This window comes from Pimephales promelas, chromosome 5 (genome assembly GCF_988280905.1).
Source record: "Pimephales promelas chromosome 5, fPimPro1.hap1.1, whole genome shotgun sequence".
NCBI classification, from domain to species: domain Eukaryota; kingdom Metazoa; phylum Chordata; class Actinopteri; order Cypriniformes; family Leuciscidae; genus Pimephales; species Pimephales promelas.
Genome location: NC_142773.1, coordinates 32,547,183 through 32,573,636, shown reverse-complemented (window position 1 = coordinate 32,573,636; position 26,454 = coordinate 32,547,183). Strand labels below are relative to the sequence as shown.

Here is a 26,454-nt window from a genome sequence, read left to right as displayed (position 1 = left end):
AGACAGGGCGTGAGACATCGAACAGCTCCTCCCCTTTTTAAAAAATAGATTTTAAGCATTCCCAGAGCCGTTTAGCTGAGTAAAGCTGGAGTTTCCTGACTTTCCTCCTAATCTAGAACCGTTTCTCCTCCTAATCTCCTTCATATCGCTTTAAAATGTATAGTTCTTTTGTGCAGAACTCAAATGGGTCCGATACATTTTCTGGTCTGCGCCAACTCACACATATGATCTGCTCTGTGCTGGCGTGGTTTTGGACTGGAGCAGACTATATGTGCACTGTGTGGCGGTTTGTGTTTCTAACGTGAAACCAGACTTCATTCTCCCCAATGGAAAGCATATTTACACTGACTGAGACTGAATCGTTCCCTGTCCCCTATGTAGTGCACTATGTGCCATTCACCATTTAGAAAATAGTAAATGTGTGAACAAGTGACTGATTTTAGCCGCAGCTTCACTGTCTATTTATAATGTGTTATAGATTAGAGCATTTGATTGGACAGAAAATCAGAGAAGCTGAAGTGCAGAGTGGTTATCAAAATCATTGATCTATATTGACGGATGTGAGAGACTGCAAGTTTTCAATGTTTATATCTTCTAAATGCACATTTTGTCATTGTTTTGGAGTATATTAGTTTATAGATCACAGTAAGACTAATGTGTTCTTCACAAGTGTGTATGAAGAAAAGTGTGGCCTTCAGGAAAATTACAGCTATAAACACTGACAAACCAGAATGACTACTTTATGTGCAGTTGTGAGTGTGAGATCTGTTTCTTTTGCATGACCAGTCGGGCTGTACGTGTGTGTGCATGTGCAGTATGTGGAGGTGGCACACATGGCATTATACTTTAATCACCCACTATAGCTGTAGGAGTGAGTCAGCATCTCCAGTCTCATCAGAGGAAGGATGCATCCCGAGCTCAGCTGACACTCCACCATAACCGGCTTGCTGCTTCTCTTTAATACATGGTACACACTGGACACAAATCCCTTAGCACCAGTGCTGGAAAAATTGGAATTTGAATTGAATTGGCCATGGCCCACATAATGGTGAATTGGAAGAATGTATTTTATGTATGTGTGTGTATACAGTACATTTACACTCACTTTATTATTAGGAATTATTAGGAACGATTATTAGGAACACCTGTTCAATTTCTCATTCATGCACTTATAATTATAATTAACCAATCACATGGCAGTTGCTTCAATGCATTTAGGGGTGTGGTATGTAGAAAACAAGTGATTAAAATATGTCACAGTTTGTAATATTTACAGAAGGCTCTTGCATCTTCAGAGGAAACACCCAGCTTACAAATAGCCTACATTTAAACCGCCCCCCCCCCCCCACACACACACACACACACACACACACAATGCAATCACATGAAGCCATGTAGTCACATAATCCAAGTATTTGGGCATTGAGTTCAAAAAGGACTAGACAAAAGAATCAGTGAAGGGTTAGTTCACCCAAAAATTTAAATTATGTCATTATTGACTCACCCTCATGTCGTTCCAAGCCCGTAAGACCTCAGTATATCTTCGGAACACAGTTTAAGATATTTTAGATTCAGTCCGAGAGTTTTCTGTCCCTCTATTGAAAATGTATCTACGATATACTGTCCTTGTCCAGAAAAGAAATAAAGACATCATCAAAGTAGTCCATGTGACATCAGTGGGTTAGTTCGAATTTTTGAAGCATCAAAAATACATTTTGGTCCGAAAATAACAAAAACTACAACTTTATTCAGGATTGTATTGTCTTCCGATTCTGTTGTCAATCCGCGTTCACGAGTCCGCGGTGACGCTGCTGACATGTATCTGCAGTGTCCGTGTATTCAGGTTCAAATAAATATGGCTGGGCAAAAAAAATCATGTTTGCGAATATTGTTTGTTTACAGCATTCGTCTCCCTCTGACTGTAAACGAAGCTCGGGCTCAACAGATAACACGTGTTGGGAAAGTTCGGGGCGTGCTCGGTACACCATGAGAGTATCGCGATTCGAATCATGGGTTCTGTATCGTGTTTTTTTTTCGGTTCGGTTTGAATATAGTTACACCCCTAATAAACACCTTTGGTGATTATTATTATTATTATTATTATTATTATTATTATTTTGTCATGGTTTAGTATAGTGATGAATATATCGTTTTGCTATAATGCCGCTTTTTGCAATCCGTGGGCAGAATTCAGCACAATACAAGCAACAATTCATAAACACTGAAAATTCAGACTCATTCTTAAGAACCTTAAGAACCTTATTGTACACAAAATGAATACTGACAAACACAAAAGAGAAGCAGCACATAAAGCTGACATACTGCAGGGTAGAGAGGAGGCTGTGTGAAAGGCCCTATCAACAGCACTCAACATTTTTGCAAGAAATAATATTTAGACAGTCCCAGAGGTGGCGTGAGGTCAACGCATCAGGAGACAATGGCTGCCTATTTTATCCACGTCACTTCCCTATGCCTAGAATAACATGAGGACACCACTGGACCTCAATTAATGAGACTGGCATCAGAGCAAGTCCTCAAACCTGGCCGCTATCCCAACAGGCCAAATCAAGCATGAACATCCTAAGCTTTAAAGGGAGGCATTTTCTTGTTTTTCTCATCTCCTGGAAAACTCCAAACTGTACCCACCCCCTTTTTTTTGCTTCATAGAATGTTTTTTTTAAGCTATAAATATGTATGTTTACACATTTTTATATTTTGTTAATCTTTAGCATTTTTAAAAATATATTACTTGAATATTTAATGTAATTGAGAATTTATATTTATATATTTTAAATAATTTAATCGAATATACAATATAAATTACATTCTTGGAAGGTCACACCAATTTTGTCACACCAATCAATTCAGACTGAATTTTTTTTTTAATGATGTTATCATAATTAAATGTGTCACGAACTGCATTTTGTTTTAAATGCTATAATGTTATCTGAGGTCCATTTATAACGTTATCAAGATTAATTTACAAAAAAAAAGAAGCTATTTTCTATCATGTTTTTGACCCTCTTTTTCTGTTTTGATGAATGTGACACTCAAGACTTGGAGGTAAGCAGCTACTGCTATGATTGGGTAACAGTTAAAATTAAAGGAGAACTCCGGTCAATTTTAACATTCAGCTCATTATTTTAAATTTGGAATGTTGTCAGTACAGAGAACAACGACAAAAATCGGTGTTGCCTGCACCGTGTTATCTTTTCCATTCTTTTGACATGTTTCTAACATGCAGTCAAAAGTGACACTCAACAAACCCATGAAGATATTCAATGGGTTCTAGCTTAAGTCCACCTTGTGCAACTAATGAAGCCCTTGGTTAGTTGCATCAGGTGTGCTAGAGACAACGCCTGTTTTGCGGATTTGTGCTGTTGAGAGGGATTCTATTCAGGGGGGTGAAATATTTTGAGACCACGGAAGTCATTAAAAGGTGCACTATAAGTGCATTATAGTACACATCACAACAAATAGCCATTTCTTTTTTTAAAGGATAACTTTGTTTTTTAATGTATGACCCCACCATACATAAAAGCTCCACAACTTTGAAGAAGAGATGTCAATCATTCTACATAGATATTAATGTTTTAGGCTATATAAATGAATCAATCCATCCAGAAAAATAAATGAGTATCACGATCCACGTGGTGATTAATTTTCTTTAAAACGAATGCTCTTTTTTATTTTATTTATTTATGGTGGTAATTCTGGCAATCATCATTTTTACACATTCAGTACTACAGATCCATAAAAGCTTGTTTTTCCCAATGTCTCAACTTTGTTCAGCAGGTTGTGTAAATTTGAAGTCATAAATAATTATATTGTATAAAAGCTTTGCTGAGTGATATTGGACAGTCCTATAAGAGCGGGACTTTCATGGCATTTTGATTGGTAAATATTGCACCTGCTGAGCTGCCTCAAACATGAGCCATTCCAACCAAGTGTTTCTGAAAGAAGTGCTGACTAACCTGTCAACAGGGTCACTGCACTTTGTCTGTTTACAGAATCTTTTCCTTATTTATCTTCTTTCACTCAATCCACTGGCTCTGCACTCCCCTTTGCACCAGTACACTCCATGTTGCACACAAAGGACAACTTGAATAAACTTGAAATATAAAGAGTTTACTATAGTTTTTTCTGTGTTCTACAAAACAAAATGTGTTAGGAATGCAGTTTTATCAAATGAACAGCATGCACCTCTTCCATCGCCTGAAGTCATTCAGTTTGTGTAGTTTACTCTCAGAGCTGTGATGTATTTCCGATCGACCTTGTGGTGAAAACGACCGGAGGCCTGTGCCTGAGGTGGTACTCGTGCTATTAGCCATAACTGCAGCGGGCAACCCGGTCTCATCCCAAGACGTCATATAACTGACGTTTTGGGACGTCTTTTGACCATACGTCAATATTGGCCTTTTTTAGGGCCCCCTTAAACGTCGGTAGATGAGGTTATGGGATCCTAACTCTACCCCAGACCTAAACCTAACCCTAAACCTAACCCTTCACCTAACTGACGTTAAAGGTAAAGCGTCAGTTGTATGACGGCCCGGGATCGCCATCTACCGACGTTTAAGGGGGCCCTAAAAAGGCGGATATTGACGTATGGTCAAAATACGCCCCAAGACGTCAGTTATATGACTTTTTGGGATGAGACTGTGTTACAGCGGGAGCATGTGAAGGAGACCCAGCTGGAGTACTGATGATTCTGAGACCATGAGATCCAGCATATTCTGAAATGTCTTAAGCGGGACTATAGTGCCGCAGCGGAAGGATTTCCTGATGCGCTGAATGTTTAGTTTGTGCTCTGGCGACAGTCGCGCTGTCATAGACACTCAGTGCCCAGAAAGGATATTTCCTGACTGGGAGACAGCAAACTTTTCGCCCAATTGACTGTGAGACCCAAATTCTTGAGGTGCTTGCGTAATATGGTCCTGTGTTCTATGAGCTCTGAGTGTGATCGAGCTAGAATTAGCCAATCGTCCAAGTAGTTCAAAACTCGCATGCCCTCGAAGTTTCAGCTTTGCTGAAGAGATGAAAAATCAGTGATGTCAGCCCATTGAGCTATATTTATAGAGCTAGGAAACTCCCACTTCGGCAGGAAGGTGCTGCGCCCCCATTGGATTGTCACCAAAGGCAGGGCCTCTCTCGATAGGCTGCTGCATTTGCCACAGCACAGCCAATAGGCCGCCTTGCCTATGTCTGCATGCTACCGCAACGCGTTTAACATAAATTCAAAATTAAGGATAATTTTTGACTTTAATATCTCGTGGAAAAGAGGTTTTCCCCTAGCGTAAGATATTATGCAGTACGAGAGAACCTCTCGTAAGAGAACTCCTTTTCCTCGATTTACAGAAGCTTATATGTAAAACTGCACAGCTAGCACATTGAGCATCTGGCTCGCTCATAGGCTGTGCTGCAGCAACTGCAGCCAATGAGCTAGCCCTACATCATTACACGATCTTCAGTCCTCACGGACCTTCGTGGGGTTTAACCAGATAGTTACACAACTTCCACCAATCAGATCCATCAATGTGGGATTGTGGGATTGTTCCGGATTTGTGGGTAATGAACTTGTGGCGTTTATATGAGTATATACAATCACTTAGTACATCCGTAGCTGGTTTTAAGTCTACCATGTATGGTCACATTTTTTATGGCTTATGCTCAAACTGTCAATAGAGAAATTATATTGAATTCTTACTTCCGGCACCGGCTGTGGGCGGGACTGTAATGCTCTATGGAGTCTGAGGAAATGTGGTATTGTCCGTGGTGGACTGCCCTCTGATGGTAATCTTGGGCACTCTTCCCTAGTGATCGTTAGGCTGTTTGTGTTTTTATCCATATAAAATAATAAAAGATGATGCTTAACTACTTTTTGTTTAAAGTTTATTTTTAAGTTTTATAATAAGGCTTTTTTTATCGTGATGTCAGGAAAGTTTTATCACACTGTTATGTATAACTTGGTGAACAAAAAAAGGAATTCAAAATAATTTGAATTTAAAACGAAGAAAGTATAACAAGCTCATTGTATATTCAACATTGTATGTTTGAATTGCATTTTAATGTATTTTAAAATAAATTTAAAACTAATTAAATTAATAGGTAAAAAAAATTGTTATTGACCCCAGCAGGACTCTTAGAGGTCACCGTAGTGTGGTGTGTAGATTAATCAGCACCTTAACCAATTGCTGGAACAATCCATACCGAATCTTTTTCCGTGTAACATTCATTGCTGGAGTGGCTGAGAAGGGTGCGCTGTCTGTTTTCATCATACAGTACGAGTTGGGAAGAAACCTCGAAGAGGCGAAATAAAAACTATCACTAACGCCTCGTGGTGTTTGTTTTGACATGTGAGGCTGCATGCTGCAGGACAGGACACCTCAGAGACCGATTTAAAACATCAAAACGGTATGTATACAGTACATTTTTTCATATTGTTATAAATAAAATAATTAATTTGTTGACTAGATTGTGCTTTAGTGGAGACCAGCAGTGTGTTTGTTGTCAAGGCTGAGAGGACGCTAACACTTGTAGGTCTACCTCAAGCGTTTAAAACTGTGACAAAAACAAACAAACAAGCCCGACCCAAAAGTTTAATGTCACAATTGTTACCATCTGCATTGGTCTATATCCAGCTGGTCTCTGGATATAAGTTGCATTATGTAAAGCTAGTGACACGAGAACGCAGTTGATATGATCATGCAGCCAACAGAAACAAATCAAATCATCACCCCGATTTCAGTTCTGTTTTTATTGTCACTGTAACATGCTATTTTGAATATATTATCATCAAGTGTTCTAGAATAAAAACAAATAAAGTGTGTAGTAGGCCTTTATACGTTTACTAATTTCAATGCTATGCCTTATAAAGATGGCTATCCATGACTGTTTGTAATTATATGAATGGTAACACTTTACAATAAGAAATCATATATAGGATTAACTAGGTTAATACAAGGATTGTTCATTTGTTAATTTCAATACACATTTGTACATTCTAAAGTTGTATCTCTTAACATTAGATAATGCACTATGAACTAACTAGTGATTGATGTATAATTCATATATTTATATTTAAAAAATACTGTACATTTCATGATTCAGTACTTTTTTAAATTCAGCAAAAAAGTACTTTTTAAAACTTTTTTGTATTTTTAAAACTTTATTGTATTCTGTTTTTCAATTGAACATTGCAAATACTAACAGAAATTGTACTGTCTTTAAATATATTAAAAGTACTGTATATTAGCATTATGCTTTTACCTATTTTCAATTTCACAATACAACTTTTAGCACACTCTAAAATAATTTTAGTTTATTTAGTATATAACTTTAGTATATTTTCTAATAATACATTTTAGAGAACTTGAAGTGAAAATTTTTTATTAGTTTATTTTTTAAGTGTATTTTTGAACTAATGTGCACTGCAAAGTACAAATAAATTTACATTTTATTAAAAATATATTTTAGATATATTGTAACTGTGCTTGATATGGTCATTGTAACAATGCATTGAAAGTATACTTTCAAAATACATTATAGAATATACGATAGTATTTTGTACAAAGTAATTATGATTTCCATTACACAAGATGTTAAAAAACTTCATGCTGATTTGTACTCGGCTTTCACCAAGATAAGCACAAACTAAGACGTAGCTTTATAGTATGCTTCTCCATCCATTTACACTTCTTTCCATTTGGTGATGTGAATCTGGTGTTAACGGCTTTAGTGTACTTGGCGCGTCAGCACACACAAAAGCTGCAACTACAAAGTAAACCTAAAGTAGGTTCAGTGGCAACGGTTCAGTATGGCTTACTATAACACAATATCTGCCCAAACACCAAACCTCATTCACGTAATACAGAAACGTAATAATTGTAATTATTATGCAAACTTTAAAAATAAACCAACAGACTCTTCGAGTTTTTCAAGAATTCTACAAAACCGTAGCGTGGTGGCCTGTACACAGCCAGCCAGAATCTTTCCGTCTCAACCACAGCCAGTTGTTGCTCTTTTCTGCTGCTTCAGATAAGTCCTTTACTCTGCGACGCAACTCTTCTCTCAATGTCTCTAAAGAACCAGGTTGTAGAGTGCGCCACAAATCCTCGATAACCCACTTCCACCGAATAAACCTGGACTCTCCATCCTCGCTGTTCTGCTTCAGTGGCCAGATGAGCATACCGCAGTTTCCTCTCATATGCCTCATCTACCGCATCCTCCCATTGCACTGTTAACTCTATCAGTTAAACAATGCGTGCTGATCCAGACCACAAAACAATATCTGGTTGGAGGTTAGTGGTGGCAATCTCAGGTGGAAAAATAAGCTGTTGATCAAGCTCAGCCAGAATTTTCCAGTCCCTAGCAGCTTCCAGTTGTCCTGGGCAAGAATTGGTTTTAACACCTTTTCTTGGTGGTTGCTCGTCATGGCGGAGGAATATTGTCTTCTGTGTGTAATGTTTTGCTAGAACAGGCGGCAACTTATTGGTCATGTTACGCTTGCCTTCCAATGCTAAAGCCAAACGTCATGGCGCCAAGTATTATTTGTCGATTAATGTGCATTTGTTATTGAAGACAATTTGTAGTATACATTTATGGTCGGCGCCAATAACTGGGCTAGTGCGCTGACATCTTGGGTCGTTGTCCGAGTTCAACAATAAACGGCAAAAATAAATCTTAAATTATATACACTTATGTATATATACGTGTATACCCATATACAGTATATACACTTATGGTATATTAATCGGCCAATTTAATCAGTTATATGCCAGTTGAGTCCAACTTATCATTATTGGTAAGATCCACTATCAGTCGACCTCTATAGCACAAAATAGAATGGGCAAGTCACCCTTTGTTGACCATCTAATCATATGACAAATCCATTTATGAGATTTTGAGTCAGTGCACAAATGGACCGATCTGTGTAGGGCCATGCTCTCCATCACCAACCGAGGTCTTATCTGCCCTTTTTCTCTTGTCCTGAATGCACTTTCTGTGCCCTCTGCAGGTATTACTTTACCAGCATCCATGTTCAAGCCCACATATTATGCACTATAAAGGAGTTTATGTCTCAGCGGAGAGAAGAGGAGTCAGGGGTGGAAAAAAAGGGAAGAGGAGGTTTGTAGTGATAACACAGGAGCCGTGCAGTCTGTAGGCTGCCGTTCTAGTTTTTCTCTGCAAACAAAGAGACGAGTGTTAGATTTCCCAGTCACTCTCACTCTTATTGTCAAAGTGAGAAAGCTGACCAGACCAGCAGACATGATACGTTGTTCTCAGCCTTGAAAACAACAGACCACCTTGTGTGGACTTCTACTGTAGGCCAAGGCAGCAAGACCTCGTTTTTTTTCCCTGCCCCTTTTCTATCTTTCGGACTTTTTATCGCCCTGAAAAGAGTGTCAAGATTTGCGCAACCACTTGGAACCCTGGCATGAGATAAAGCCCTTGACAACCTTGAGATAGCTCTCTCTTCACTGTTGTTCCCAGGAGGGAGTCATTGTCAGAGCCATAGTACCATTGTTGCTTTTGAGTCTCGAATGGGCAGCCCGGACCAAATAGGCAACTGAACGTCATGTATTAGAATTACACCCAGATGCAGTCTCTAGAAGGTAGTAATTATGGTCGATAAAGAAATATAGTTTGGGTTCAGTCAGTGTGAAGTTCAATTGACAGGATTGTGCATGACCAAAAATATTAATTTCTTGTTGTTCCTCCCTTTTCACTAAAAAGCTAAAATCTGGGTTAAAGTAGCTGTGTTTCATCTACAAATGTGGACCTATCAATTTGGATCAGTGGACCAATCACATTGCACATTATCCAGTTTTTTTTTTTTTTTTTTGCTTTTTGTTTTTTTTTACATATATGTGCCACAGTTTACTAGTTTTCACAACTCTTAAACAGGGAAATTGGCCAATATTGAATGTAAGCCATTGAGACTCTGTAAATATGAATGGGAGGGTGCTGGCCTTGGTCAAGGCCACCATGTCTCATTCATGGGCTAAATTGTGTCATCCTGTCAGAGAGGTGGTATATACAGAGTCCAAGTTGTAAAAGGCATGTAAACCCTAATTCTACCCAATTCCCCCCCGTGTGTTCATTTTGACAGATGAGGTGTTAGATAAACACTTCAGCCCTTACGATCTATTCAAACACTCTTCTAAACACATTTCTTCCTGGAGGATTGACAATGCTTAACACCCACACAGATTCTGTAGATCCTGCGCCCTCCTCTCTGCCTTTATTCTCTTGTTGGAGGTATGTTGAGTTCTCCAAGTGCAAGTCCTTGAAGGGCAGGAATGCATGTGATGTTTATATCTCACAAGGTCTACCGATGGTATTCAATGTCAATCTTAGATGGCAGAAAGAGTTTGCAAGCAGCGTGTTTCAAACTGGAAAGTGAGTTATAAATGATAAATTATTAAATAATTTAAAAATAATTTAGTTCAAAATTGCATGTTATATTTGTGCGGAAGGCACTACCACCACAAGGAAATTAACTTGAACTCTGATGTGTTTGTTTTGGTTCATTATCCCGTTTTATGATTCCTGATGAATGTTGCCATAGAATATAGAGTTATCAACACAAATAGACCAAACAAAAATGTGATTGCCTTTTATGGCACTATAAAGGCACACATGCCTGTGACACATTGGATAAGTCACCAAAAATACTACACATGCACTTTCAAAGCATGTATTGTTTGTGTATGGGCGGACAATTAAAAAATCATGTAAACACCCTCAAGCCTCAAACGTCAATATGATCAAGAGAACGTCTCTGTACAAGTTTTACAAGCCTAATTTGAAAGAGAACTGACCTTGACCTATATTTCTTATTGGACCTTTAAAGGCATACGTTATATGAAAGTCACAGTAAAGGATGCAAAGAGATATGACTGGTTCACATATGATCTCTGAACATCCCGTTGTGTGTTTCTATGGCGAGAGATTTATTTCAAATTATGACGTGTTGTGTTGCTGTGCTCTAAATGGCATGAAGGGTTTATGGGTGAAGAGATTATGTCCTCCTCTGAGAGAGGCTCGTTTTCACAGGACCTGTGGGGGTTTTATTTGCTGAGTGATGATAGCAGTAATTACCTTTCTACCCCTGGGTCACATCTCTTATCCTGACACAGCAAGCCAGTGTGCTGACAAAGTCCCTCTGTAAGTGCATATACCTTTTATGCTTTGACTATGTTAAATGAAAAAAAACACATACTTATAATACATATTAGTTTGTGGCTTACTGTTCAGAAGTTTGGTTTCAGATTTTTTAAAAGAAGAAATTATTTTATCAGCAAATATATGAAATTGATCAAAAGTGACAGTAAAGACATTGCATGTAATGTTACAAAATGTTTCAATTTCAAATAAATGCTTTCTATTCATCAAAGAATCCTGAAAAACAAATGATCACAGTGTCCACAAAAATATTAATCAGCAGCACAACTTTTCTCAACATTGATAATGATAAAAAAAAAAAAGTTTTTGAGCACCAAATCAGCATATTGGAATGATGAATGATCATGTGACACTGAAGACTGTGCTGAAGTAAATTAAGCTTTTTTCCAGCGTGTAAATAAATTACATTTTAAATATATTCAAATAGAATGCAGTTTTTCTTTATTGTAACAATGTTTCACAATTTTTTACTATTATTTATAGTAAAAAACGCAGCCTTGGTGAGCATAAGACATATCAAAAAGATTTAAAAAGTCTTTCCTACCCAAAATTTAAACGGAATAGTATATAGCTTCAAATTTGAGCCATGACAGTCAAAATTACACTTAATCACGTTATTTAATATAATCACAAATCAGACTTTAAAATAAAACTATTTCAGTATTTGTTATAAATATTATATAAGTTATATACTATTTGTTTTTTCTAAAATGGTTTAAGCATATTCTGACAATACAATATTTGTTTCTTCTCAAACATTGCAAAAAAAGAGAAATACAATATTTGTCTTTTTCAACTCTGTTACGCCGTTAAAGCACACGGCACTGTTTTGTGAAAGTGGACTTTTTCCCAACATGTGCAGTTATGTTAACTTTGTTAACTAAAAGTTAGCATTAAGCATTTTCTGAAAAATTTATGAAATCTCATATAAAGCGAGCGTGAGCGTCTGATTCCTCACAATGCAACCTCCCATTAGACAGCTTCTGCATGACTAAAATTGACTGAAACCAGCCCTTGAGGAGCATACAGTTTGCACAGCATATGGTTTTGCTGCAATGCTAATATTTAGGGTTACGTGACAAATTGTAAATTGATGTAAATATTATTAGACTCAGTTTAGTGAGGGCAAAAGTAGCTTGCATTTAGTGTTGAAATAATGGTTATTATCTGGGCTGGTAAACACACACTGTTGACTTAAACCAAAAAGGTGAAGTTGTACAATTCAGCTTTAATAGTGAAGCAAAGAATACGCTGAAAAATAAATTAGATATAAAACATGACAAGCACATATTTTGATTTGTTCAACATATCACCATATGTTGCATAATTCTACATAAAACAGATCAAGTTTCTTTAGTGTCTTGTACTTTGAACCTGACAAAGTAGATTGCCATTGCCAGGACATTGTTTCTATCTCTCTTTACTGAATATTTCTGTCGAGAACAACATTGCTTCAGGTCAGAATCTAAAACCTTTGTTATACATTGGTAGAGACAAACACTGTCGAAACACAGAGTAAAAAGTATTTTAACATTGAGGCTGTTTCAGGGGGAAAAAAACAAACAAACAAAGTTATTTTATGTGCTATATTGAGTTAATGGTTCATTATGTTGGCCATACACTGTTGTTACTAAATTAAATCAATTCACAGAGCTGGGCATTTAGTTGATTTGCTGAGAATAGGATGTGTATGGTCTTTGGTTTATTATGTGTAAGTTATAGATGAATATATATCTAGAGTCTAATATGGCAACTGGAATGCGGCCCATTGCTCTGGGGATCACGTGTTACGAATGTTGGCTTAGTGCAAATTTACATTACTTTTCATCAACATTCAGAATGTTTAGGTAGAAAAATAATAATTATAATATAATAATATAATAATAATAAGTGATTAGTAATAATAATAATGTAGTTTGGCTCCAGCAACTGGTCAAACTAATTTTTGTTCAAGTATTTCTCATAAGAAGAATGAAATAAAAACAACTACTTCTTTTAATATTTACCAAAATAAAATGTTTTTGTGTGTGAGGGAGAAAAGGGATGACGACAATAAAAACAATAAACAAAAGCTAACAAGACAAATAATAATAAAAAAGAAGAACATCCAGTAATAATACTTGACTTGCATAGAGTTGCATGTTTTTCTGCTTCTCAGAATATACAATTCCACACTTCAAAATAAGTCTCTTTATTGCAGTGCAGAGAATCAGGGCTGACACTTTTGACCTATGCACCCGTTCCCTCTCAGTCTCTGTCTCTCTTCATTAAAAAAAATATATTATGCTTTATTCTCCTCCTTCATTTTTATGTGAAAGTGCCACGAAGACCGCTCCAACAATTAGTCCTATCAGAATGGTCTGCAAACAAATAGGTTGCCCGAGTTGGCAGCTCAGAAGTGTGTGGTTCAACACAGATCGCCAATCCTCTGATATGTGCTTTGTACCAACATTTGAGTGTTTGTTGGGATTTTATGAGCAGCCACACTCCTCCACTATCATGTTCTGGATGTCTTTCTTAATGATCTTCTGCTCCTCGTTGTAGTAGAGCATGGACATGGCCCGTAGACGCGTAGGCACGCAGCACGACTTGATGTTGGTAAAGGGGCTGTACCCGCGCATCCGATAGTGATTGATGACGGTGGAATGGAAGGAGAGGGCAGAGCCCGTGATGCTGGCCACATGGCTGGGGCAGTCCCCCTCGCAGTAGTTAGCGTGATATCCAGACGGAGCGATGATCCAGTCGCTCCACCCGATGTCCTTAAAGTTGACGTAGAACTGCCGTTTACAGCAGATGCGGATTTTGCCGTCGCATTCCAAGCCGCGCTTGCTGCGCCGGTGCTGGTGCTCCTCGGCTGGCTTGAGCACGACCATGAGGAAGGGTCGGTGAGATTGTTCTCTCTCCTTGCCCTTGTTTCCCTCTGCAGGCACCAGGATGGGCACGGCACCGGCTTCGGCACACAACGGACAGGAGACACGGAGGCTGAGCAAACTGCTGTCCCCGTCCAGCAGAGTCTGGACCATGCGGGGTACGGGTAGCGTGTGCCAGCCGCTGCGTCGTGTGTCCATGGTCTTCTCGGAAACCACCAGTTCCTGGGGTCCGTCGGTAGAGCCTGGATCGACTTTGCCGTGCTGCAGGAGCTGAAGGGACACCTTCGCCTTCCCTCTGCTGCCTTTGGCAACCTTAAGAAACAGCCACACGTTGGCCTGCTCCACCACGGACTGAGTGTTGCCCTCCTTAGAAATGTCAAATGTCATGATGTCTGGGGCATCTCCTGTGAATGAAAGGTGTGAGGCAATTGGTTAGTTTTGTATACATGGTTTATTATGCTGTAAAACCTGATCAGTTTATTAATGACACTCTCTGTTTGAGCCGCCAGATGAGATACCGCTTTAAATAGTTTCTGTCTTTCTGTGAGAAAGGATATGTAATCTCCACCATCTGCAGTCCTTCGTCAACACCTAGACTCAGTCCATTTAAAACATTTCCTGCTCCTAAAATCCTGGCACTCCATTTGTGTACATAAAGCGTGTATGTTATGACAAGGGCCTTCCCTATAATGTGCACATGACTGTCTGCTAAATGCCAGCTCCGCATCAGTAACCACTGCTGATTTACAGACTCAAGATTACAGACTCTCTTAAATGACTCTCTGCCAAACCCTCCTCAACAGGACAGCTATTAATTCAGCTGTTTAGTCAACATGTCCACATTAAATAAATCCTGTTATCTTATGTAAAGGATAGTCAGCGTAGCTTCGAAAACACCTTTTCTGGAACTCGGTCTTTTATAATGCTTGTCAATGTGACATTGAGATATCTGTCTAGACCAATGCAGTTGCAGGTTTACCATTACTCTGCCATCTCATATGACACTATATAATAGTGAGCTATGAAACTAAAGAAGGGTCAATTCAGTCATTTCACGTAAGTCTAGACCATTTTTTTCTATGTATACATGTGCTAGACTGAAGTCTTTGACCATTGTGATGAGTCTCGCGTTTTTTTCTTTTCTTCAGCATCTCGCACCATGAGCTCTGTGTTTTTAAGACGCCGTTTCTACACCTTGCATCTAGCTGCTTTTGAACACGAGAGCAGGCCCTTATTCATTTGTGTTGTGATTGCCATGCTATTAAGAAAATCTGCCTGGATGAATGACTATTTAAAGCTCATAAAAGATCTCAGAGTAACTTTACTGGACTGTCTGTTCTCCTCATTGAATCTCACATTGTCAGAAAACTCCCACGAAACACTGAATGGACTTAACGCATAACAGGAAGGACTATTTTTAAAGCTTGAAGTGTGTAGTTTGGATGGTTAAATTCTTTGTCCTATTCCAATTTAATATGCAGATACAAGCATAACCTTGATTCATCCCCTCAAATATAAACACTGAGGCTCTGTGGCGCTTTCAAAAGATCTTTGTTGACTCAACCAATGGCATGAATTTAGGGCAAGTTATTGGGAACAAATGGTGCTTCACCTTTAAACTGAAATAGAAGCCAATATTCCCTTACTCTAGATTAAGTTGTCAAATAGATTAGTGAACAATGCAGTGCCACCATACAAATGTGAATCTGTTTGAAGTTTCCGTTATGCTCCCATTTAACCGGTTACTTTATCAGTTGGAACACCTTTTTAATTCTGCTTTGAGATTTATTGGAAATTTTGGCAAGTAATGAAAAATCTAGAATAGAGCTCATTAATTGCAGGTTAATGGGAATGAACAATGTTTCTAATACTAAATACTTTCTAAATACTGAGAGAAAAAAAACAGCACAGGACTCGTTTTTATTTGCAGATGAATGCTCTCTCTCGTTCTTTCTCTCTCTGTGTGTCGTTATCCAGCCTGATCTCTTATCAGAACACCTCTTAACTCGAACAAGAGCCACAGTGTGTGACCAAGTATAAAGAGTTGGCCTCCCTTTCCATATTAAAAGACAACTGCTCTTTTGCCACTGTCATTTGTTTCTTGAGCCAGTCTTTCACTGTGGTTGTGTTGTCTTTCTTGTAGGTTTAAAAAAACGCCACGTGTCTCGGAGGTGACAGGGTCTGGGTGAGGAGGACAATTCAGAAGCATGTCAGAGGTACTGCAGATTTGGGGCGATGGTAAACTGTAACTCACACTGATATTTTCCTCTTATTTACATTTACATTTATTCATTTAGCTGACGCTTTTATCCATTGCTATATATGTCAGAGGTCGCACGCCTCTGGAGTTAACTAGGGGTTAAGTGTCTTGCTCAGGGAGACATTGGTGTCTCACAGTGGATTCGAACACGGGTCACTCACACCATAGGCATGTGTCTTATCCACTGCGCCATCACCACCCCATTTGGACACGTATCATATTGTCTCTATTCTTTATCTGTTTAATATGTTGAAATTTTGCTATCGTTGTGTCTGTACTCTGAAATATCAAGGACAAGATTTTGAAAATGTCAGAGTTGCATTTAAATCATTTGGGTATAATCTGCTTTTGGCATAATTAGCGTAACTAGTTGAGCATAGAAGAGTATCAAAGAAAAGATTGTTTACTTAGTTATTTGTGCAGTGGGTCTTTTAATAAAATGAAACACTGCCAAAAGACTTGATCACTCAGTAAACACTTATATCTGGACTAAAAAAAGCCGCCTTTCTCTCTTTTTATTTTTTTTTTTTTTGCTTAGGTACCGCTTTTATCAACACCAAACAAGATACCTACAAACTAAATGATTGACCTTTATTAAACTGATCGCATCTGACACTACAGATGAAAAACAATCACCTACTTCCTGTGAGACTGAAGCATTTTAAAAATATAGAATTAGATTTTGAATTGAGTTTGACATTTGTGGGAAGGATGACAATAGAATAATATAAAGTGATAGAGAAAAAAATAAAAGAAATAAGAGACTGTTTAGATGAATGCATACGTCCTGCTACAAACAGACCAAACTTTCCTTTCTTAAAAAACTATTTAAATATAAGTATTTTTAAATAGTAAATTATTCCTGGGTTTTCATTGATGCATCATTGATGTGCATCGAGTCACATGATCCTTCCGAAATCACTCTAATATGCTCAAGAAATATCTTCTATTATTTATTATCAATGTCGAAAACAGTTGTGCTGCTTTAATATTCTAGTGGAAACCATAATATATTTTTTCCGATTTTTTTTAAATTTTTTATGAATAGATGGTTTAAAAAGGACAGCGTCAGTCTATTCAAAATTGATGTCAGTCAGATCATTGAATTACTTTAGAAATAGATTGCTTTGATTGAAATACTTTAGAAAGAGATTGCTTTTGTGTTAGATAAAAAGCAGCATCCACCCAAAACTGGTGTTAACAAGAAGCCTCTCTGTAGTTGGATATATTGTTGTACCAGGATATCACAGTCCCTGATCACTACAACAATCACCTGATGACCGCAGCACAAAACATATTCTCCACATAACCAAGTGTTATCTTGCATTTACCAAGAATACAGTCTTGCACTGCTTTGTCCCTTACAACACACCAAGATATCACCTATCTGTCCTCTAATAATGAAGCCTTGGGTAGGAATTATCAGGAGACAGGGTTGACACAGGGGTCAGAACAGGAAATAAATAGTTAAGAAACATCCCTCAGAGTAAACCTCAAGAAACTTTAAGACCTGCTGAAATGAACTACTAAGCAGTTTCAGGAAGCTGCTCAGAGAGGCAACAAGCCAAGCTAACCACACCAGATCAGCAAAACTTTCCGAGATTCAGATCATCCATATGTGTGAAAAACTATACAATTATTAATTTGAATTCCTTCAGTGTGTCAGTCTTGCTCTTATCCCTACCTTCAGACCTTTGTGAGTGAATCACAACCATTATAACAATTAATCCTTTTCAGAATATCTAGCACTAAAATGTCAGTAAAGGGATAGTTCACCCCAAAAACACCATTTAAAGGGGTGGTTGATTTGCAATTTCCCTTTTTTATTTTAAATAGTGTGTAATGTTGTTGGTGGTGCATGAACAGAATCTGCAAAGTTGCTGCGCTGAAAGTTCATCGTAAGCAGAGATTGGTGCTGTGTCCCAATGTGAAGGCTGCGTACTTCGAAGGCTGTAGACTTCGAAGGATGCAGTCTATTTGGCCTTCGAAGGACGCTTCATGTAGCCTTCGTGGGATTTCCTAATTGCGCAACCAGGTGTTCCCTATTACTGCTTCTGGCGCCAAGCAACGGAGCGAGAGTAGCCTACAGCTGCCACCCTGATCATTCATTTAATGAAACTGAGTAAACAGCTATGGAGAAAGGCTATTGTCATTTTGTTGTTTTATATTTTACTGGAAATTTTATGTTTTATATTTTCCTGTCTTTAAATGAGGGGCAATATATATAAAATCACATAATTTCAATTCACATAACCACTAAAAAAATATTTCGAGTCATGTATTTTCGGCTCAAGAGTTGGCCAGAGCTGGTTTAATGCTAGAGGCTGCGTCCTGAATAGCCAGATTACACTGTAAACTGTTCAAATATTGGGTGTTAACCTACGTAAATATTGTAATGAAATAGCCTAAAAAATAATAATGATAAAACATAGGCACATATATAGCCAATAGCCTATTCAAATGTTAATCGTACCATACGATTTTGTAGGGTTTTCTTTTTATTGTCTAAATGGACCATGGTGAATATATTTATACAGGCTGTCAATCCTATTTGAATATTTTAAACCAAATATAAAAAGTCCAGTGCAAACGTACTCCCGCTCGTCGTCGTCAGCTGTCAGTCACAGTTGCTAGGCGACAAGAACAATCCTCCGCAGGCTAGACCGGTCCGAGCGCTTCAGGTGCGCACTTTGATATGGGACGAAGTTGAAGTTAGCAACAATTTGTTAATATTGTGACAATGGACCAACAATTTGTTACTTTAATTTTTAAAATAACCAGTGGGAGAATGTAAGGAACTTCATACTGCGATAGTATTCATGTACAAATGTGAAGTAGCCTACCCTTTTCCCTCACAGGACCACAACACTACACATTTTACATTAAACGACACAAAACAAAAGTATATTATAGTTTAAATGTATCAACCTTGCAAACACTCACAGACCCTTACAAAAATAAACAAATATCCAGAGCCATGAATTCTCTTTTGTGTACACATTTAAAGTTGCATAAAATAATGAAATAATGAATAATAAAGAAATACAATGTACAAGAAATGCAATACAAGGCTATAAAAGCCGTTTTCGCATTTCCACTTGACAAAACCATGCAATGCTGACGAATGAGTTAAGATGAATAATAAGAAGAAAAAAACGAAAAAAAAAACAAAAAACTTTTGGCTCTTAACACTGGTTTCTCTGGCTATTTGAGTAAATAAAAACATAATACTTTTACATTTAAATGTGAATTTGCCGTCCACCACTGAACTCTCGGCCACCCTTTTTTTAAATAAAAATGCTGTCGTCACCCGCGCAATGATTTATGGGGTAGGATCAGGTAGGATAGTCCGCGAAGTGTCCATTTATGTATCGTTCCTTTCACGGGGAAATGAAGGGTGCATTTGGCGTCGCTTTTGAATTAGGTAAGCCTTCGTCGCGCTGCAATGACGCAACCGGCCTTCGAATACGGCCTTCGGAGGATGCATAACTGAATTGGGACAGCCTTCATCCCACCGCGATGACGCAATCGGCCTTTAAATGCGGCCTTCGCGGATGCAGCCTTTGAATTGGGACGTACTTCGTCGCGCGGCTGTGACGCAATCGGTCTTCAAATACGGCCAACCGTCCTTCAAATACGGACTTCGGAGGATGCAGCCTTCACATTGGGACACAGCTATCGTCTTTTAAAAACCAGGAAGTTTAATGCCAACAAAAACGACTCAAATGGGACTACAACGATATACTTTCTGGGTTTTATATCTAACTAACCCACAAATTTACATCAACCCTCCCTCCGAAATATGCAAAAAGGGGGCATGGCCATATTTCTGTGGCTTTGTCGAAGAGGAAGAGTTTTAGTGGAGAGATGTAGCCATGCCGTTGAAAGTGTGTTGTATTCAGCCAGCTGTCATGTCTTCTGTGTTCGGGCTTCCTATGATTGATTGATAGATAGATAGATAGATAGATAGATAGATAGATAGATAGATAGATAGATAGATAGATAGATAGATAGATAGATACATAGATAGATAGATAGATAGATAGATAGATAGATAGATAGATAGATAGATAGATAGATAGATAGATAGATAGATAGATAGATAGATAGATAGATAGATTGATTGATTGATTGATTGATTGATTCTGGCTGCAACTGACAGTAGTATTGACACCATTATTTACATTTGATCGGAGCACATGCAACCTTTGCCCGTAAAAGTAATGGCCGTGAAGTTTCCAGACAACGTGCACTACGTAGTTTAGCCAATTACAACACACCGGTCCAACTAACCAATCTGAGCCCATTGCCTATTTCTGAGGGAGTGGTTTAATAGAATCAGGAAGTCAACTGGTCATTCAATTGACAGAGGAGAAAGCAGCTTACATGCAAATTAAAAAAACTCTAAAGATATCTTATTTTGTGAACAACATGAGGGTGAGTAAATGACTGATGAATTTTAATTTTTGGGTAAAATCTTTTTTTTCTCTTGCATTTCAAACTTTCGACGAGTCCCTGTTTCTCAGACTCATCCAATCTCTCCGTTTCATGAAGATACTTTCAAAGAGACCCCGACCATTCCACACACCAACAGAGCAGCCCAGAGTAATTACTGGGCCCCATATTTTGATGAATGGAGCAATTATGGCCAGCTAACAGCCCTGTGGGTTTTGTATGGGATCTAACCACCCCATTCCTCTCCCTCACTCCCCGGAGCATCATTAACACCCCAACAATCTCATTAAGGCTCTAAGGGGCCTTTTTTAATCGTAGGTTCATTCAAAAGGTCTATTTATAGCATCAAGGCATTATGCACGTTTATGTAAGCAAATGGGCACAATAGACAGCGCCGTCAAATGTTTGCTGGCTCCTTGCGCTAAATGATAGCTGCAATTAAAGAGCTGCAGACATCGTCCCATTAAGCCTGTGAAGGACTGCTGGTGGTCAATCTGTATATAAGAATCAGATGGGACCGCCAAACCACATCATGACTGGTGCTGGTCTAAAGATAGGTCAGCCTTGTTATCTTTAGAAACCCTGCTATATTGTTTTTGCAATAAAACAAAAGCCTGATGCCATGAGATTGGGAAGCTGAAACCATGCGCTTCCGTACCCCATTCAGACAAATGTTGTTAGCTTTTTTTTTTTTAGAGCAGCTTCATGCTGATTTGTGGATCAGTGACATTGTTATAAATAAGTCATGAGGAACCAATTAAAAATTGAATGTACTTGTGAATCTTCCCATCCCAGACTTAGTCTATTGAACCAACTAGGACGTAGTGTTTGTTAAAAACGGCTCCATACGCGTATTTAATAAGGAAGAGCATTGTTTGTGCCATTTTTGTTCTTGTGTTTCCCAAACACTCGTAAAAAATGAATGGCTGTCTATTGGCTACTCTATCATTAGACGAACGACACAACATGAATAGCATATCATCAGGTCAGCAGACACATATTTTAGAGACAAAAAGCTCAATATAAGATTTAATAGGAGCGGTGTGATGATGACAATGAGTGATAGAGCGTGAAAAAGACCTCCACATGAGTGTGAAAGGCACAGTTCACCAATAATAAAAAATCTGCTCTCATGTCATTCTAACACAAAAAGACTTTTGAAGAACATTTGGGATCCAAACAACATTGGACCTCGGTAACATTCTTCTAAATATTTGTTTGTGCAGTGCAGACAACAAAGTCATACAGGTTTAGAAAAACATTAGGGTGAGTAAATGATGACAGATTTTACATTTTCGGTAGACTATCCCTTTAAGTAGACTTTAAAGGGATACTCAACTTTTTAGTATATGCTCATTTAGGAAATTAGGAATATTTCAGTTTTAAAGGTTTAGGAATTTCAGGCTCATTTTACAACTCCTCCAGAGTTAAACAGTTGGGTTTTACCATTTTCAAATCCATTTAGCCGATTTTTCTGATATTTAGAAGAATATCAGTAACCAGACAGTCTCTGGTCCCATTGACTGCCAGTTCCATAGTATATATTTTTTCCTACTATGGAAGTCAATGGGACCAGAAACTGTCTTGTTACTGATATTCTTCTAAATATCAGAAAATTGGCTGAATGGATACGAAAATGGTAAAACTCGACTGTTTAACTCTGAAGGAGTTGTAAAATGAGCCAATTTCCAAACAAAGTGAATACTTGACATAGTTTGGATGCATAGCAAGATAAAGTGTTAATTCTGATACTAAATCGCTGTCTCTTCTATGTCCTTTTGCTTGACAGAACGACAGAACTAAAGATGTTTAAGTGGCTACATTGAATGGCTGTTAATAGGGGCATAATCTCCTCATTTCATTTCAGTAGTTCGGTGCAGAGAGTGCACAGTCAGAGTGTTAATACTCCACAGCTGCAGCGCATGTGTTCCTCTTAAGATAACTCTCACTCCTGCAGATCTCTGCTAACACCTACCTGAGTGCTTTTTAAAAGCACTCCTTTAAAACAGTAGTCTGAATGGAGCCATTTGTGATGACATCCACTCTACATCATATAACTCTACATCATATAATACTGTAATCTTAAAAATGGAAACCCGCAAATGGACTTGAGCATAACTGTGTGAATTACGTGAAACTTGAACAATTTAAAACTGAAATTAATTGAAAATGACAAAAAAAAAAAATGTTTTACTTTTTATACATTTCACCTCATAATGGAGGCGTGGATTTAGATAAAAGTCTGACTTTATAAAAACGTTCATTGATGCAATATTTAACATTATATTATGCTTAACAGATCAGTTTGAATTCAATTATATTAAATGTTTGGATTATACTTTACAACAGGTTCAGTTTCGAACTAGTAAATGCATTATTTATCACGAAAAAAGCATTTCCGCTCACCAAGGCTGCATTTATTTGATCAAAAATAAAGTAAAAACAGTAGCTAATATTGTTAAATATTATTCCAAATTAAATATATATATATAAAAAAATTAATTCATTCCTGTTATGGCAAAGCTGCATTTTTAGCATAATTACTCCAGTCTTATCATTCACATGATCCTTCAGAAATCATTCTAATATCCTGGTTGAATGCATAAAAAACATTTCTTATTATTATCAATGTTAAAAACAGTTGTGCTGCTTAAAATTTTAGTGTAAACCATAATAAATTTTTCAGAATTAAAAAATAAATAGTAGGCTAAATCATGCGCATGATTAACTAATTCGTTCGCTCGATTTACTATTTTGTTCCCTTGATTTGCTACATTGTGTGCATGATTTATAAATGGAGGGAGCAAATTAGTTAATCGTGCACACAATTTACTTTTTTTCTTGCATGTCATGTGTGGGGCTTTGTAGAAAACAGTTGTGCTGCTTAATATTCTTGTGGAAATGGTGATGGTTCAGGATTCTTGGGTGAGAATAGAAAGATCAATGAATAGCTTTTTTTACATTTATAAAATGTATTAAAGCATTTATTAAATTTAAATATTTTCTAATATTATAAACATTTTTACTGTCACATGGTATGATCAATATGCATCCTTGAAGAATAAAAGTAATTAAAAAAAATCTCATTACAAATGTTTCGATGGTATCATTGTTTCCACAAAAAAGTTAAGCAGCAAAAACTATTTTTTAAATTGATAGTTATAATAAGAAATGAGCAGCAAAACAGCATTTCTGGATCATGTAACACTGAAGAATGGATGCTGAAAATTCAGCTTTAGCATCACAGGAATAAATTACAGTGTAAAATTTATTAAAATTGAAAAGAATTATTTTAATTTGTAATAATACTTCACAATATTACTTTTTACTGTATTTTCATCAAATAAATGCAGCCTTGGTGGGCATAAGAGACTTCCTTCAAAACCATAAAAAATTGCAATGTTTTCAAACTTTTTACAGGTATATATTAATTACATTTAAATTGGTGTTACCAAGGTTTTAAATCGCAGCAATTCATAGCATGTCGCAGTTTCTCCGCTGTCTAGCCCAACAGGTGGGAGTTAATCACTTAACACCACATTAACATGTCATCACATATCCTCACCTGGCTCCGCAAAGGTGATGATCTCAAAGGGCTGCTCCTCAGGTTGCTCTCGTTCCCCCAAACCTCCTCCGTCTTCCTCTATCTCCACCGTGCCATCCTCACCCACCCGTCCCACGTGTAGCTTGCGGATGGCGTTGAGCAAGGCGGCGCGGGGCACCGGGTGTGTGACATTGGGCCGGGTGTTCAGATGCAGCATGTTGAGGATGTGCCTCTTGACCGCCTCCACCATGTCGGTCTGCTCCTCCGGGTCCTTCTGCCTCTGGGCTAGAGCGCAGGACGGGCAGGGGGTCACGGGATCATCTGGCTGCCCCGCACCTTGAGAGTCGCTCTCGGCCGGCGTGGGCGAGCAGCCCCCCGACAAGCAGCCGGAGAGCAGCAGCACCCCAGTCACGAGCGTTAGAGAGGACATCCTGAGTGACGGCAGACACGCAACTCGGTCCTGTTCTGCTCCGTTGCCAAGATCAGTCACTGGGCTGGCTTGTTTGTCAAATCGATAAGGAAAGTGGGAGCCAGTCCAAAATAATCCTTATCTGAATGGAGCGGTCATGGTGATTAAAAGTTGAAGAGGGCTGAAGGAAGCGCTGCTGGTGCTCTCTCTGGGCTCGTCCTGCAGGTTGATGAGCTCCGGGTCAGTGTCCGTGCAGCAGAGCTCTGAAGAAACCTGACGATGCACTGCTGCCCGTGCCGGAGTTGAATGGTTGAGTGGAAAGTGGGCAGGGTTAGACAGTTCTCTGACTCTTTCTTCAGCACTCTCTCCCTCTCTGGCTTCTCAGTGTTTGTCCCCTCTCTCTTTCTCTCACTGTAATTATACCTTCCTCCTCTTCATCCCTCCCTCTCACTTTATTACAATCTTTCTCACTACTGACTCACTGACTTTTTCATCTCCCTCCCTCTCGTTCACTCTCTTCAGTGACTCCTCCAGTAACATGTACCTTTTTTTTCCCTCTGGAGAATCTAAGTTGCTCTCTCTCTCTCTCTCTTTTTCCACCAATCATTCATCTTTCCAGCCATCAATCCGTCGGCACCTGTTGTGCAGGCTGGCTAACTGTGTGGAATAGTGTCATGAGGAGGGAAAAGTCGAGGGTTCAACGTGATTATCATGGCTATCTGTAAACACACCGAGCGACTCATTCATGTGCAGGCACAGCATACAGACAAGCTTTTCATAGAAAAAGACATGGGATGGTAATGAGGCTGCTCTTCTACATCAATTGAGCATTGAAAATGACAAAACTGTTATATTTAATAAATCATGCTTTCAGGACTAACATTTATAAGGATTTCTATAAACATAGAAATTGCTACAATGTAAATAAACCTAGAATCCTACATTAATCTTTTTTTATTTAATTAAAAAATATTATTCGTATTATTATTTATACTATTATTATTGTATTTTTCTATAACATCATAGTGATGCATGGCAGTGACATCACTCGACTCCCTCTTGTGGTTGTAAAACGTGCATTCTCTATCATTTAAAATGATTTTAAGCAGTTAACCCACAATTCAGTAAACTAACTAAAAAAAAAACAGAACAATTAAGAGAAAAAAACCCCAGAAGGTGATTTAGCACAGGAATGTTCATGACTGCAGAACAGACATACCGCAGCGTTTCTCCAGATGTTTGTGGAGTTAAGACCTCGCGCCTCCAGAGACCAATGAGGACTGTTAGTCGACCACGATGTGTGTATGTCAGACAGATGCACGCTGGTCCATACATGTGTCTGCTTGAGCTGGAGCGCATCTCACTTTTCATACATTGGCTCCTACATGTGAACAAACACAACTCACAGAACAACTCAGTCCCTCTTGAGCTTCACTTTTAAAAACACTCAATCATGATGGTTGTAGGTGAAAGTCAAAGGCAGGTGAGCAATGGCAACTTTATGAACCACTGATATTATTTAAGTTTGCAGTTGGTAAAAATTTCTAAAATATTTGTGAAAGAAGTATCTTATGCTCACCAGGGCCTAATTTATTTGATCAAAAATACAATAAAAAGAGTTATATTGTGAAATCTCTCTCTCATTACTCTCACAAAGGAAGATAGAAACCGCGAGTATCACCTCGGGCATGTGCCTCCGGTCTGTTTCACCTTCTATAACCTAGAGTTTCCC

The 26,454-nt window shown here is 38.3% G+C and overlaps 2 protein-coding genes across 2 annotated transcripts in view; one reads left to right on the top strand and one right to left on the bottom strand.

Annotated features, from left to right (window-relative positions):
• plcd1b (phospholipase C, delta 1b) overlaps positions 1–26,454 on the top strand; it is an 80,333-nt gene that overhangs the window by 21,829 nt on the left and 32,050 nt on the right. The window contains exon 2 of the mRNA XM_089131323.1: positions 16,198–16,270. The gene's annotated coding sequence lies outside the window, so the exon portion shown is untranslated. The remainder of the gene's footprint in view (positions 1–16,197; positions 16,271–26,454) is intronic.
• inhbab (inhibin subunit beta Ab) lies at positions 12,393–25,424 on the bottom strand. Its single transcript, XM_039678012.2, has 2 exons — positions 24,335–25,424; positions 12,393–14,458 (listed from the first exon to the last, which is right to left on the bottom strand). The coding sequence occupies exons 1-2, from the start codon at positions 24,741–24,743 to the stop codon at positions 13,656–13,658; spliced, it is 1,212 nt and encodes a 403-aa protein (XP_039533946.2). The 5' UTR covers positions 24,744–25,424; the 3' UTR covers positions 12,393–13,655.